Source organism: Berghia stephanieae, chromosome 11 (assembly GCF_034508935.2).
Source record: "Berghia stephanieae isolate SIO BIC M18660-M18661 chromosome 11, UCSD_Bste_1.3, whole genome shotgun sequence".
NCBI lineage: Eukaryota > Metazoa > Mollusca > Gastropoda > Nudibranchia > Aeolidiidae > Berghia > Berghia stephanieae.
The window spans coordinates 5,244,636-5,259,635 of NC_088370.1; the positions used below are offsets into that span (position 1 = coordinate 5,244,636).

Genomic DNA, 15,000 nt, shown 5'->3' on the forward strand with positions numbered 1-15,000 from the left:
ACTGGTATTCAAGGTGATCGTCGGTCATCGGTTCCAGTTATCGGTCGATAACGGGCAAAAAAAAATAGTGTTCTATTTATGTTTTAAAAAATTGAGTTAAAATAGAACCTTTGAAATTTTCATATTGACTAGTTTTAATAAAATATAGAGGGTATGTGTTTGGCTAAGAAGCTCACAACATTGCCATCCGGATGTAAAACGGACCAACACACTAAACTGTGTGTAACTTTGAAGGCTTATAGTCTGGTTAATACAGTTTTGTGAGAATTACTCATAAACGCGGACGGCAAAAAACAATAACAAAGACTTGAGTGACGTCAGCTTTAATCCTTAATCTTTAATCCATTACAACTGTGTTAAACTATGTCCCCGATTGTGTTCGGTTACAGAACTGCACAATATGTATACGTTGAATAGTAATTGAGTTTAAATTTTATTCAAAACTTGAATAATATATTTTGAGTTGTTAGACCTATCATCACGTTCTTATATATATATATATATATATATATATATATATATATATATATATATATATATATATATATATAATTTTAATATTTGGAGTCAGTCTACATCGATGTTTCAGGCCTTTTCAGCCATCGTCAGGACTGTGTGTTACATGAGTAACAACAAACCAAACTCATGTAACACACAGTCCCTGACGATGGCTGAAAAGGCCTGAAACATCGATGTAGACTGACTCCAACATTGTGGTATATATTAAAATAATAATTCGCTCCATTGCTACATGTCGAGCACTATTCGTACCATATTTGTATCCAACACGATTCAATAAATATATATATATATATACAAATATGTAATATTATTATATATATATATATATATATATATATAATATATATATATATATATATATATATAAGATTATAATTCTCCGCATGTCTTCTCCAGCTAAAAGTGAGACCGCCTTGGTGCAAGATGTTGATAAGCCCAGCGTTCCTGGCCATTTTGTGCGCTCAGTTTGCCAACGACTGGGGCTATTTCGCGTTGAGTAACTGTCTGCCTCTGTACATGAAACACATACTCAAGTATGACATCAAGGAGGTAAGCCACTTCTTTTTTTTTCTATTTGTTTTTATTTTTTGTTATAGGCTTCAACAGTCGTGACGTCACTTCCCTCGTACTGATGCATAGTAACTTAGTAACTGGTTCTAAACTATCGGAACAATGGCGGACGTCCTTATGAAAGACTTCTCCGACGAGTATAAAAGTGTATCCAGAGGAGAAAAAGATTTTAAATCTGATCATGTTTTGACTTTTATACATTCTGATCACATGAAATGTGAAAAAGTTCTAGCCAGCATGAAGACTAAAAAGTAGCGATTTTCGTTGTTTAGAACCAAGCTGCTCGTTGCTGGGCGAACGTGACATCAGACTATTGAATCCTATTCTCTTTAAACACGTTTCACCCTTGCAAGTCTTTTGTGCCTGTTCACCGCCAAGTTATGTGCGGCTATAAAGTCTAGTGGTATTACAATCGCCTTAGGATCGGAAGGTCTTGGGTTGGAGTCCCACTCTCAACGGTGCATAGTTGAGTCCTTGGAAAAGGCTCTTTACCCACATTCTCTCTTCTAACTCATGTGTAAAATGAGTACCTGGCCGTTACCAGCGTTGTCTCTATCGGGAAAAAATGTAGTTTCGTCTCACAGGCTTCCTTTATCTTCCTACAAGTTGTTACGAGTTTCAGTTGATATGGGACCCGTTGTAAAGCGCTTTGGGTAAGTTTGGTGGATATCGTCCTATATAAATGCGAAGGTTCTGCTGGGGGAATTAATGAATCATTCCAGGCGTAAGGAGCATGGTAAACCAATGGAAATGCACTGTATTCATTAATCATATTGTTTTTCTTTTTATTGATGCTATGCGTTTAGCTAAAATACAGCATCAACCAAGCTGGATATAACGCACCAACACACACAACAATGACCAAACACCTTTTATTGATGCTCTGCGCATATATAGAAAGTGTGCCATTGGCTAAGAAGCTCACAGCATTGCCATCCGGAAGTATAACGGACCAACACACAAAACTATGTGTAACCTTAAACGTTTATAGTCTAAAAAAAAAAAAAACAAAAACAAAAAAAAAAAAATAAATAAAAACAATGCCGGAGTGACGTCAACTTCGATCTATCCATAACGGACCAACACACAAAACTATGTGTAGCTTTAAACTTTTATAGTCTGATTGATATCGTCACTCATGTCTTTGTTATTGCTTTTTGCCGTCCGTGTTTATTGGTAATTCTCACTAAACTGTATTAACCAGACTATAAACGTTCAAGAATACACATAGTTTTGTGTGTTGGTCCGTTTCACTTCCGAATGGCAATGTTGTGAGCTTGTAAGCCAAGCGCATACTATCTATAATTTAGCGAGAAATACTCAACAAAATGGCTGGATAAAAGCAATAACAAAGAACTGAGTGACGTCAATTTCGTTCATTCTACATTTCGTAATGTTTTATTCTATTCTAATCCTTCTTTCCCTCTTTCATCCCTCCCGTTCATCGTGCTGTTGTTAGTAAGCCCCTTGGCGGGTTACATCGCAGACTGGGTCATCAACAGGGGTCTTTTAACAACGAGGAACAGCAGGAAATTGATGAATTCCATTGGTGAATAACACTACTGCTGTTAATGAACCCCTTGGCGGGTTATATCGTGGCCTTCGTAAAGTTATAGCCTGACACTGAAACCCAAAAAGACTGGCATTTTGACGTCATTATTTGTTTTTTGCACCGTCTAGTGAGTTGTCGTTAGTAGTGCTCATGGAAACACGTGGTCCCATTGGTTGAACAATTGAATACAACTCACGATTTGTTTTCTTTTGTGGCCAAAGACTGGCATTTTGGCGTCAGTTTTTGGTCAGTGTCAGGCTATAAGTTAACGATGGCTACGGTTATATTGAAGATTGGGTCATAAACAAAAGTGTTTTAACAACAAGGAACAGCAGGAAATCGATGAATTCCATTGGTGAGTAACGCTACTGCTGTTAACTTTCTCCGTATCGATTATTTTCAGTATTCTCCCAAAATGGCAGGCTTACCCAGCAGAAAAATTGATTCTTTAACCCAAACAAGCGCTCTACAAAACGACTTTATGTTCTTATTGATTAATCAAAGATCATTCTTCAAAGTTTGTGATGTACAAAATAAATCTGAATTTTAAAATAATGTATATTGTGTCATAACAAATCTGATTATTTTGCTATAGGTGGTAAGAACAGCAGGAAATTGATGAATTCTATAGGTAGTTCGAAGATGACGTCACTCAGGTCTTTGTTATTGTTTTTTTGCCATCCGCGTTTATGAGTAATGCTCACTGATCTGTATTAACCCGACTATAAACGTTCATGGATACACAGTTTTGTGTGTTGGTCCGTTATACTTCCGGATGGCAATGTTATGAGCTTCTTAGCCAAGCGCATTCTATCTATTGGTGAGTAACGCTACTGGTCTTCATAGACATCGCAAGTCGTATTGATGCTACGCGTTTAGGTAAAACACATGACAACATCCGCCGGACGAAGAAAACGTACCAACACAAAAAACTAACTATGTTACAACCTTAACCCTCTCCGTATCAGTCATTTTCAAAATATTCCCCAAAACGTCATACCAACCCAACACAAAAAACTAACTATGTTACAACCTTAACCCTCTCCTTATCAGTCATTTTCAAAATGTTTCCCAAAACGTCATACCAACCCAACAAAAAAACTAACTATGTTACAACCTTAACCCTCTCCTTATCAGTCATTTTCAAAATGTTCCCCAAAACGTCATACCAACCCAACACAAAAAAACTAACTATGTTACAACCTTAACCCTCTCCTTATCAGTCATTTTCAAAATGTTCCCCAAAACGTCATACCAACCCAACACAAAAAACAAACTATGTTACAACCTTAACCCTCTCCTTATCAGTCATTTTCAAAATGTTCCCCAAAACGTCATACCAACCCAACACAAAAAACTAACTATGTTACAACCTTAACCCTCTCCTTATCAGTCATTTTCAAAATGTTCCCCAAAACGTCATACCAACCCAACACAAAAAACAAACTATGTTACAACCTTAACCCTCTCCTTATCAGTCATTTTCAAAATGTTCCCCAAAACGTCATACCAACCCAACAACAAAAACTAACTATGTTACAACCTTAACCCTCTCCTTATAAGTCATTTTCAAAATGTTCCCTAAAACGTCATACCGTCCCAACACAAAAAACTAACTATGTTACAACCTTAACCCTCTCCTTATCAGTCATTTTCAAAATGTTCCCTAAAACGTCATACCAACCCAACACAAAAAAAAACGAACTATGTTACAACCTTAACCCTCTCCTTATCAGTCATTTTCAAAATGTTCCCTAAAACGTCATACCAACCCAACACAAAAAACTAACTATGTTACAACCTTAACCCTCTCCTTATCAGTCATTTTCAAAATGTTCCCCAAAACGTCATACCAACCCAACACAAAAAACTAACTAGTTACAACCTTAACCCTATCCTTATCAGTCATTTTCAAAATGTTCCCCAAAACGTCATACCAACCCAACACAAAAAACTAACTATGTTACAACCTTAACCCTCTCCTTATCAGTCATTTTCAAAATGTTCCCTAAAAAGTCATACCAACCCAACACAAAAAACTAACTATGTTACAACCTTAACCCTCTCCTTATCAGTCATTTTCAAAATGTTCCCCAAAACGTCATACCAAACCAACACAAAAACTAACTATGTTACAACCTTAACCCTCTCCTTATCAGTCATTTTCAAAATGTTCCCAAAACGTCATACCAACCCAACACAAAAAACTAACTATGTTACAACCTTAACCCTCTCCTTATCAGTCATTTTCAAAATGTTCCCCAAAACGTCATACCGTCCCAACACAAAAAACTAACTATGTTACAACCTTAACCCTCTCCTTATCAGTCATTTTCAAAATGTTCCCTAAAACGTCATACCAACCCAACACAAAAAACTAACTATGTTACAACCTTAACCCTCTCCTTATCAGTCATTTTCAAAATGTTCCCTAAAACGTCATACCAACCCAACACAAAAAACTAACTATGTTACAACCTTAACCCTCTCCTTATCAGTCATTTTCAAAATGTTCCCTAAAACGTCATACCAACCCAACACAAAAAACTAACTATGTTACAACCTTAACCCTCTCCTTATCAGTCATTTTCAAAATGTTTCCTAAAACGTCATACCAACCCAACACAAAAAACTAACTATGTTACAACCTTAACCCTCTCCTTATCAGTCATTTTCAAAATGTTCCCTAAAACGTCATACCGTCCCAACACAAAAAACTAACTATGTTACAACCTTAACCCTCTCCTTATCAGTCATTTTCAAAATGTTCCCTAAAACGTCATACCAACCCAACACAAAAAACGAACTATGTTACAACCTTAACCCTCTCCGTATCAGTCATTTTCAAAATATTCCCCAAAACGTCATACCAACCCAACACAAAAAACGAACTATGTTACAACCTTAACCCTCTCCTTATCAGTCATTTTCAAAATGTTCCCCAAAACGTCATACCAACCCAACACAAAAAACTAACTATGTTACAACCTTAACCCTCTCCTTATCAGTCATTTTCAAAATGTTCCCTAAAACGTCATACCAACCCAACACAAAAAACTAACTATGTTACAACCTTAACCCTCCCCTTATCAGTCATTTTCAAAATGTTCCCCAAAACGTCATACCAACCCAACACAAAAAACTAACTATGTTACAACCTTAACCCTCTCCTTATCAGTCATTTTCAAAATGTTCCCTAAAACGTCATACCAACCCAACACAAAAAAACTATGTTACAACCTTAACCCTCTCCTTATCAGTCATTTTCAAAATGTTCCCCAAAACGTCATACCAACCCAACACAAAAAACTAACTATGTTACAACCTTAACCCTCTCCTTATCAGTCATTTTCAAAATGTTCCCCAAAACGTCATACCAACCCAACACAAAAAACTAACTATGTTACAACCTTAACCCTCTCCTTATCAGTCATTTTCAAAATGTTCCCCAAAATGTCAGACCAACCCAACACAAAAAACTAACTATGTTACAACCTTAACCCTCTCCTTATCAGTCATTTTCAAAATGTTCCCTAAAACGTCATACCAAACAAACACAAAAAACTAACTATGTTACAACCTTAACCCTCTCCGTATCAGTCATTTTCAAAATATTCCCCAAAACGTCATACCAACCCAACACAAAAACCAGAGATTTCTTACTCAAACAGAACAGCAACAATCACATTCTATACATAATATTGTTCGCCAATATGGGCTCTATTACAGAATGCCACGTTTTTATAGCTATAGCAAAAAAAAAAAAAAAAAAAATGAAATCTGGATGAGAAAAGTGACGGTTGCATCGTAACAAATGTGACGATTTTCCAATAGGGAGTAAGGAGAGGGTTTAAACTTTTTTGTCTGATTGATAGAATTTAGTGAGAACTAATCATTAAAATGGCTGCCTAAAAATAATAACAAAGAGCGGAGTGACGCCAATCGTGTTCCATTTATACAATTTGAGTAATAATTAACCATCTCCTTATAGATAGAACGAAGATGACGTCACTCAAGCCTTTGTTATTGTATCTTGCCATCCGCGTTTGTGAGTGATTCTCACTAAACCGACTATAAACGTTCATGGATACACACAGTTTTGTGTGTTGGTCCGTTATACTTCCGGATGGCATGTTGTGAGCTTCTTAGCCAAGCGCATACTATCTATAGATAGTTCGAAGATGACGTCACTCAAACCTTTGTTATTGCATTTTGCCATCCGCGTTTGTGAGCGATTCTCACTAAACTGTATTACCCCGACTATAAAAGTTCATGATCACACAATGTTTTGTGTGTTGGTCAGTTATACTTCCGGATGGCAATGCTATGAGCTTCTTAGCCAAGCGCATACTATCTATACGATACAATCAACAATTGTTTTCATTCAGATTTCTTTTGCACATCAAAAAATTTGAAGAGTTTTTGTTGTTGTGGTATTAGAAATTAATGCTGTGTTGTAGAGTTTATTTTGCTGAACAAGATTATGTATTATCTACGATTACGTATTCCTTTTGAAATAGATCTTTCAAAATCAATTTTTGTTGTGTAGGTTTGGCGTTTCGGGAAAATCTGGAAAATAGTTGGTAAGGAGAGTTAAGACGCCCTTATGAAATACTTCTCCGACGACATAAACGTGTATCCATAGGAGAAAAATCTTATAAATCTGATCATGTTTTGACTTTTATACCTTCTGATCACTTGATATGTGAAAAAGTTCTAGCCAGCATGAAGAATAAAAAGTACCGATTTTCTTTCGTTAGAACCAAGCAGCTCGTTGCTGGACGGGCGTGACATCAGACTATTGAATCCTTTTGATTTAATACCGTTTTGTGACGAGTAGTCACCGATAAGACACAAACACGCCCCCTTAACCATCATCAGATCTATTTTTAAAAAAAATGAGAAACACCATTCCTATCTTTCTATTGACACCTAGATAGCCACGCCTCTCGAACAATTCTCATAACGTAAACAATGGCAGTTATTGGCAAACATAGAAACTACCCAGGTTTTACTATCAATGGTATGTGTCTGTTCTACCGCTTGATCAATGGACCCAACTCAGAAAACTATCTGTATAGATAGTTCGAAGATGACGTCACTCAGGTCTTTGTTATTGTTTTTTTGCCATCCGCATTTATGAGTAATGCTCACTGAACTGTATTAACCCGACTATAAACGTTCAAGGATACACACAGTTTTGTGTGTTGGTCCGTTATACTTCCGGATGGCAATGTTATGAGCTTCGTAGCCAAGCGCATACTATCTATATGAACTTAAACGTTTATGATCTGACGGAGATAATTTTGTGATAAATAATCACCTATTTGGTGATATAAAAACAAAAACAATGGTCAATTTCATTGTAGCCATCGTAAAGTTATAGCCTGACACTGACCAAAAAATGACGTCAAAATGACTGTCTTTATCCACACAAGAAAACAAATCGTGAGTAGTTCAACCAATGGCACCACTTGTTTCCATGAGCTCTACTAACGACAACTCACTGGGCGGTGCAAAAACCAAATAACGACGCCAAACTGCCAGTCTTTTTGGGTTTCAGTATCAGGCTATAGATAGAATGAAGATGACGTCACTCTGGTCTTTATTATTGTTGTTTGCCATCCGCGTTTATAAGTAATGCTCACTGAACTGTATTAACCCGACTATAAACGTTCATGGATACACACAGTTTTGTGTGTTGGTCCGTTATACTTCTGGATAGCAATGTTATGAGATTCTTAGCCAAGCGCATACTATCTATAACATAACGATGGACACGATTTCATCCACGTTATTGCTTATAAACAACTATGTTTGTCCGGGCAGGTGTGAAGGTGTGTCACAAATTCCATGTTTTTGATTGGTCAAAAATCTACTGGTTAATGGGTATGATCTATATTAAATTTCCATGTGCTCGAGGACATTGGTCACATTGTAATGTGTACTAAAAATGACACACATAGTAAAAAGTTTTCACAGTTTGAGAATTATCCACCGTCACAATTGGTCATTTTGCTCAGCGTGACTCATGGGTATGTATACAACTTTCATTAAAAAAAAACCCAGTGTGTTCAGATACTTTGAGAAATGTCGAATCGTTGCACAGCAACAGATCACGTGATTGATGACTAGGTTATACGAAAACATGAATATAGATGGTATGCGCTTGGCTAAGAAGCTCATAATATTGCCATTCGGATGTATAACGGACTAACACACAAAACTGTGTGTATCCATGAACGTTTATAGTCGGGTTAATACAGTTTAGTGAGAATTACTCATAAACAAGGATGGCAAAAAGCAATAACATAGACTCAAGCGACGTCATCTTCATACTATCTATAGATAGTATGCACTTGGCTAAGAAGTTCACAACATTGCCATCCGGAAGTAAAACTGGCCAACACACAAAACTGTGTGTAACCTTGAAAAATTATAGTCTGGTTAAGACAGTTTAATGAGAAGTACTCATAAACGCGGATGGCAAAAAAAAAAAAACAATAACAAAGACATGAGGGACGTCATCTTCGAACTATCTACAGATCGCTCCCATTCTGAATGTTTCAGGTCTGCTGATACCCGCTGTCCTCATGGCGTGCGTGTGTTTCGTAGGTTTGAATCGTGTCCTTATCATCACACTTATAACTCTCGCTCTGGGTTTCACTGGATTCACAATGGCTGGATACACGGTCAACCATCTGGACATCGCTCCGCCATTTGCAGGTGAGATTAATATAATAATAATAATAATAATAATAATAATAATAATAGTAATAATAATAATAATAATAATAATAATAAATAATAATAATAATAATAATAATAATAATAATATAATAATAATAATAAAATAATAATGAATTATTTATTGCGCCTAATAATAAATCCTAGCGCCTAACAATAACTTCAATCATTCAAATTTCTCTCTCTCTCTCCTCTCTATCTCTAACTCTAATTCTCTATCTCTACAATCTTCAATCTTCATTCTCTCTCTCTCTCTCTCTCTTCTCTCTCTCTCTCTCTATCTCTCTCTCTCTATCCTCTATCTCTACTCTCTACTCTCTCTCTATCTCTCTATCTCTCTCTCTCTCTCTATCTCTCTATCCTCTTCTCTCTATCTCTCTATCTCCTCTCTATCTCTCTATCTCTCTATCTCTATCTTCTCTCTCTCTATCTCTCTATCTCTCTCTCTCTATCTCTCTATCTCTCTCTCTATCTCTCTATCTCTCTCTCTCTATCTCTCTATCTCTCTCCTATCTCTCTCTATCTCTCTCTCTCTATCTCTCTTATCTCTCTCTCTATCTCTCTCTATCTCTCTCTCTATCTCTCTCTATCACTCTCTCCCTCTCTATCACTCTCTCTCTCTATCACTCTCTCTCTCTCTCTCTCTATCTCTCTCTCTCTCTCTCCTCATATGAGAAAAGTGTGTACTTAACAGTGCCAGACAAAGCAAGAGATAATTGTGCAGCGATGTGGTCTTGTGGTATGACACTCGCTTTCGGATCGGAAGGTCCTGGGTTCGAGCCTCGCTTGACGCATAGTCTAATCCTTGGAGAGGGCTCTTTACTCACATTCTCTCATCGTATTCAGGTGTAAAATGAGTACCTGGACGTTAACAGTGTCGCCTCTGTCCGAAATGTTTTTTTGTAATATCGCCTAATAGACGTCATGTCTCGTTCTATATGTTATGTGTTGCTGTTGGTCAAGGGTCCTTGGAAAGCGATTTGAACACGTTTAGTGGATATTGCCCTATATAAAATCTCAATAAATAATTAACTCCCTGGTGCCTCCTCCCTGATTTGTCACTTTGATATAAAAAAACCCAAAAAGAATCAAGCTATTCTAAGATATTTCCGGTGTTCGAGTCTCGCTCTGAGCGACGCAAAGTTGAGTCTCTAGTAAAGGCTTTCTACTCACATTCTCTCACCATAATACGCTTCAACAGTCGGAACGTCACTTCCCTCGTAATGACGCATGGTAACTTAATAACTGACTCTAAACTATCGGAACAATGGCGGACGCCCTTATGAAATTATATTTCTCATACGAGTATAAAAGCGTATCCAGAGGGGAAAAAACCCCCATTATAAATCTGATCATGTTTTGACTTTTACACATTCTGATCACAAGAAATATAAAAAGGTCTAGCCAGCATGTAGAATAAAAAGTACAGATTTTCTTTGTATAGAACCACGATGGCCGCCGTTGCTGGGCGACGTGACATCAGAATATTGAACCCAATTGGTGCAGGATTGTCTCCGTCGAAAAAAAAAATGTAATAAATAGTAATTAATGTTGTTGGTCAGCCACCCCTTGAGGACAATAATTGGATATTCTTCTTCTTCTTCTTCTTCTTCTTCTTCTTCTTCTTCTTCTTCTTCTTCTTCTCTTCTTCTTCTTCTTCTTCTTCTTCTTCTTCTTCTTCTTCTTCTTCTTCTTCTTCTTCTTCTTCTTCTTCTTCTTCTTCTTCTTCTTCTTCTTCTCTTCTTCTTCTTCTTCTTCTTCTTCTTCTTCTTCTTCTTCTTCTTCTTCTTCTTCTTCTTCTTCTTCTTCTTCTTCTTCTTCTCTTCTTCTTCTTCTTCTTCTTCTTCTTCTTCTTCTTCTTCTTCTTCTTCTTCTTCTTCTTCTTCTTCTTCTTCTCTTCTTCTTCTTCTCTTCTTCTTCTTCTTCTTCTTCTTCTTCTTCTTCTTCTTCTTCTTCTTCTTCTTCTTCTTCTTCTTCTTCTTCTTCTTCTTCTTCTTCTTCTTCTTCTTCTTCTTCTTCTTCTTCTTCTTCTTCTTCTTCTTCTTCTTCTTCTTCTTCTTCTTCTTCTTCTTCTTCTTCTTTCTCTCTTCTTCTTCTTCTTCTTCTTCTTCTTCTTCTTCTTCTTCTTCTTCTTCTTCTTCTTCTTCTTCTTCTTCTTCTTCTCTTCTTCTTCTTCTTCTTCTTCTTCTTCTTCTTCTTCTTCTTCTTCTTCTTCTCTTCTTCTTCTTCTTCTTCTTCTTCTTCTTCTTCTTCTTCTTCTTCTTCTTCTTCTTCTTCTTCTTCTTCTTCTTCTTCTTCTTCTTCTTCTTCTTCTTCTTCTTCTTCTTCTTTCTTCTTCTTCTTCTTCTTCTTCTTCTTCTTCTTCTTCTTCTTCTTCTTCTTCTTCTTCTTCTTCTTCTTCTTCTTCTTCTTCTTCTTCTTCTTCTTCTTCTTCTTCTTCTTCTTCTTCTTCTTCTTCTTCTTCTTCAAGTACCAAGTCTGTGCCAGACATCGGTGATCACGGTACGCCATTCATCTCTCTGATCAGATAACCTCAGAAACCTAATATTACTCTTCTCTTTATGGAGATTGAATAAACTTGCTGTAAACCTTTGTCACCCAGTTGTTCAAACTATTCAAATCTATTTTTCTTGGTCTACCTTTACTCTTTTTACCTTCTATCTTTCCTGGGTTTTTTTGTTTGTTTTTTTTTTTTTTAACGATAACTACGATGTTACTAGTGTGCATCTTACGTGAGTGCGTCTATGTCAATATTGTATTGTTATAAATGTGTAACCAAATGACAAATTGCCACTTTTTTGGGGACAATAAAGATATATTATTATTATTACTATTATTACTATTATTATTATTATTATTGGATGTTACATTGTAACATCCAATGGAAAATCAGATTGTGAAATAAAGAAAAGAATAGGTATGGCGAAGAATGCATTCAACCAGCTGCATACAATTATGAAAAACAGGAATATTAGCATGAAAACAAAAATCAAAGTCCTGGATTGCTATGTACTGTCTGTGCTGCTATATGGTTGTGAGAGCTGGACCATAAACAAGACCATGGTTAAAAGACTGGAGGCAGTGGAAATGTGGTTTTACAGAAGAATGATGAGGGTGTCATGGATGGAAAGGAAAAGAAATGAAGAAATTTTAGAAATGGCAAACAGAAAAAGATCACTGATAACAAAAATCATCAAACGCCAAATGGAATTTTTAGGACACATTATCCGCCACCCTGGTTTGGAAATACTCGCCTTGACTGGAAAGATGAATGGAAAAAGAATAAGAGGAAGACAAAGAATAACGTATTTGAAAGGGATAAGAACTTGGACAGATGAAGCTGAGAAAGGTGGCGCTGCTTTAATAGAATTGGCAAGAGATAGATCAGCTTGGCGGAAGATGACCTCCGACGTCTGCTTCAGATATGGAACTACATGAGATGAGATTATTATTATTATTATTATTATTATTATTATTATTATTATTATTATTATTATTATTATTATTATTATTATATTATTATTATTATTATTATTATTAATATTATCATTATTATTATTATTATTATTATTATTATTATTATTATTATTGTTATTATTATTAAATTACGCTATATAAATGTTTTATTTTATCACCTCCAAAAATGTATTTATTAATCTTATCGTGTCTAGGTCTTATGTACAGCATGTCCAATACAGTTGTGACTTCCACGGGATTCATAGGACCCGCCGTATTGTCTGTCCTTACAGAGGGTCATGTAAGTTATTAACTCACTCAACCCTAACACCGACTATATTCGTAGTTTACTTACTTACTTACTTACTTACTTACTTACTTACTTACATACTTAATCCTCCTCGGGCCTTGAGGCACATAGGGCATCCACCAGACATCTCCATGTTTTGCGATCGGCTGCTTTTGCGGTGGTGGCTGTATTCCAGGACAGGCCTGCTTCCTTTAATTCTTTCTCCATGGTCCTTCGCCAAGTTTCTTTGGGTCTTCCCCGCTTTCTCTTCCCATCTCTGCTGTCCAGTATAGGGCTGTCTTGGGAAGTGACCCTTTTTCCATTCTGGCCACATGACCCAGCCAACGCCATCTTCTTTTTTTATTTGGCTTTTAATGCTAGTGCAGTCAGCTTTCTTTAATAGATCATTGTAGTTCACCCGGGTTACATTTACTTTTAACCCATGCCTATTTATTACATTTTTACGAGAGATACTGGGTAATGTATTCATCTTAACTCCGCCACTACCACATTATCTCATTCATCTGTAGTCTTTCATTCATCCTGTTTTGTTGATAAAGGGGAAACCCGAAACGTTCATTTGATCTGTTTTTGTAATTAAATTGAATTGAAGCTTACATTCAATTTCACATTATTATTCATCTTTATGAGACACATTAGGTGTAGTATCAAAGCTAATGTTTATAGTTTTTACATGTTAAAGGTAGTTGAATTTATCGTCTTGATTTCCTTATCTGTAATGTATTCTAATGTCAGTAAAATTATTTAGACTGGACTCTATAAGTCCCCAGTATTGATTCTCAATGGGCTTACTTTGTAAAACGAAAACCCTCCATTCATTCATTCGTTCATTCATTCCGATCATTCATTCATTCATTCATTCATTCATTCATTCCGATCATTCATTCATTCATTCATTCATTCATTCATTCGTTCATTCGTTCATTCGTTCATTCATTCATGCTTACATTCTTTTATCCATTCAATATTTACTTCAAAGTTTCAAAGTTTACTTAATCTTAGACTTTCGCCAATAATTCATGCAATTTGATGACAACATACACGAAAATGAGAAAAAAAAAGGTAAATGGAACCAAAGAATAAAATGATACCATTTATAACTATAAAAATACAACAACTGTAATACCACCAACGATATTAATAATAATAATAATAATAATAATAATAATAATAATAATAATAATAATAATAATAATAATAACAACAACAACAACAATAATTCATTCATTCATTCATTCATTCATTTATTCATTCATTCATTTATTCGTCTATTTATTATCTGTTCGAAAAATAATTGCTTCATTCAGCTGAATCATTTATTCAATTCTCTCCATTATTTAACTGCATCATCTCAATTATTTAACTGCATCATCTCAATTATTTAACTGCATCATCTCAATTATTTAACTGCATCATCTCAGTTATTTAACTGCATCATCTCAGTTATTTAACTGCATCATCTCCATTATTTAACTGCATCATCTCAATTATTTAACTGCATCATTAATCTTGTATATTCCATCCTCTCAGGACACCCTATCACAGTGGCACATCTTCTTCCTCATCACGGCCGCCATATTCTTTATAGGAGGTGTCGTTTTCCTGCTCCTAGCCGAGGGTGAAGTAAAACCCTGGGTGTATCCTTACTTACAAAGGGTCATGACCTCAGGGGTGAAGCCTCTCTCTGAAGAAGACACTATCCAAGAAGTCCAAGACAACAGTGATGATGTTTTAATTATTCAAAGATGAGAAGTAAAAAAAAAAAGGAACGGAATATTTGATACCAGCCAAATATGTGTTTGCATTGACAATTGAGCTTTTTTATATAGCGCAATATCAACTA

At 35.9% G+C, this 15,000-nt stretch overlaps 1 protein-coding gene across 1 annotated transcript in view; it reads left to right on the forward strand.

Moving 5' to 3' along the window:
• Positions 1-15,000, forward strand: part of LOC144956956 (sialin-like) — a gene marked incomplete at its 5' end in the record, with an annotated part of 21,651 nt that overhangs the window by 6,516 nt on the left and 135 nt on the right. The window contains 5 exon segments of the mRNA XM_078887805.1: positions 919-1,079; positions 2,517-2,641; positions 9,215-9,370; positions 13,063-13,148; positions 14,688-15,000. The exon segment at positions 14,688-15,000 is cut by the window's right edge and continues 135 nt beyond it. Of these exon segments, the coding sequence (XP_078743931.1) occupies positions 919-1,079; positions 2,517-2,641; positions 9,215-9,370; positions 13,063-13,148; positions 14,688-14,906 (747 nt within the window).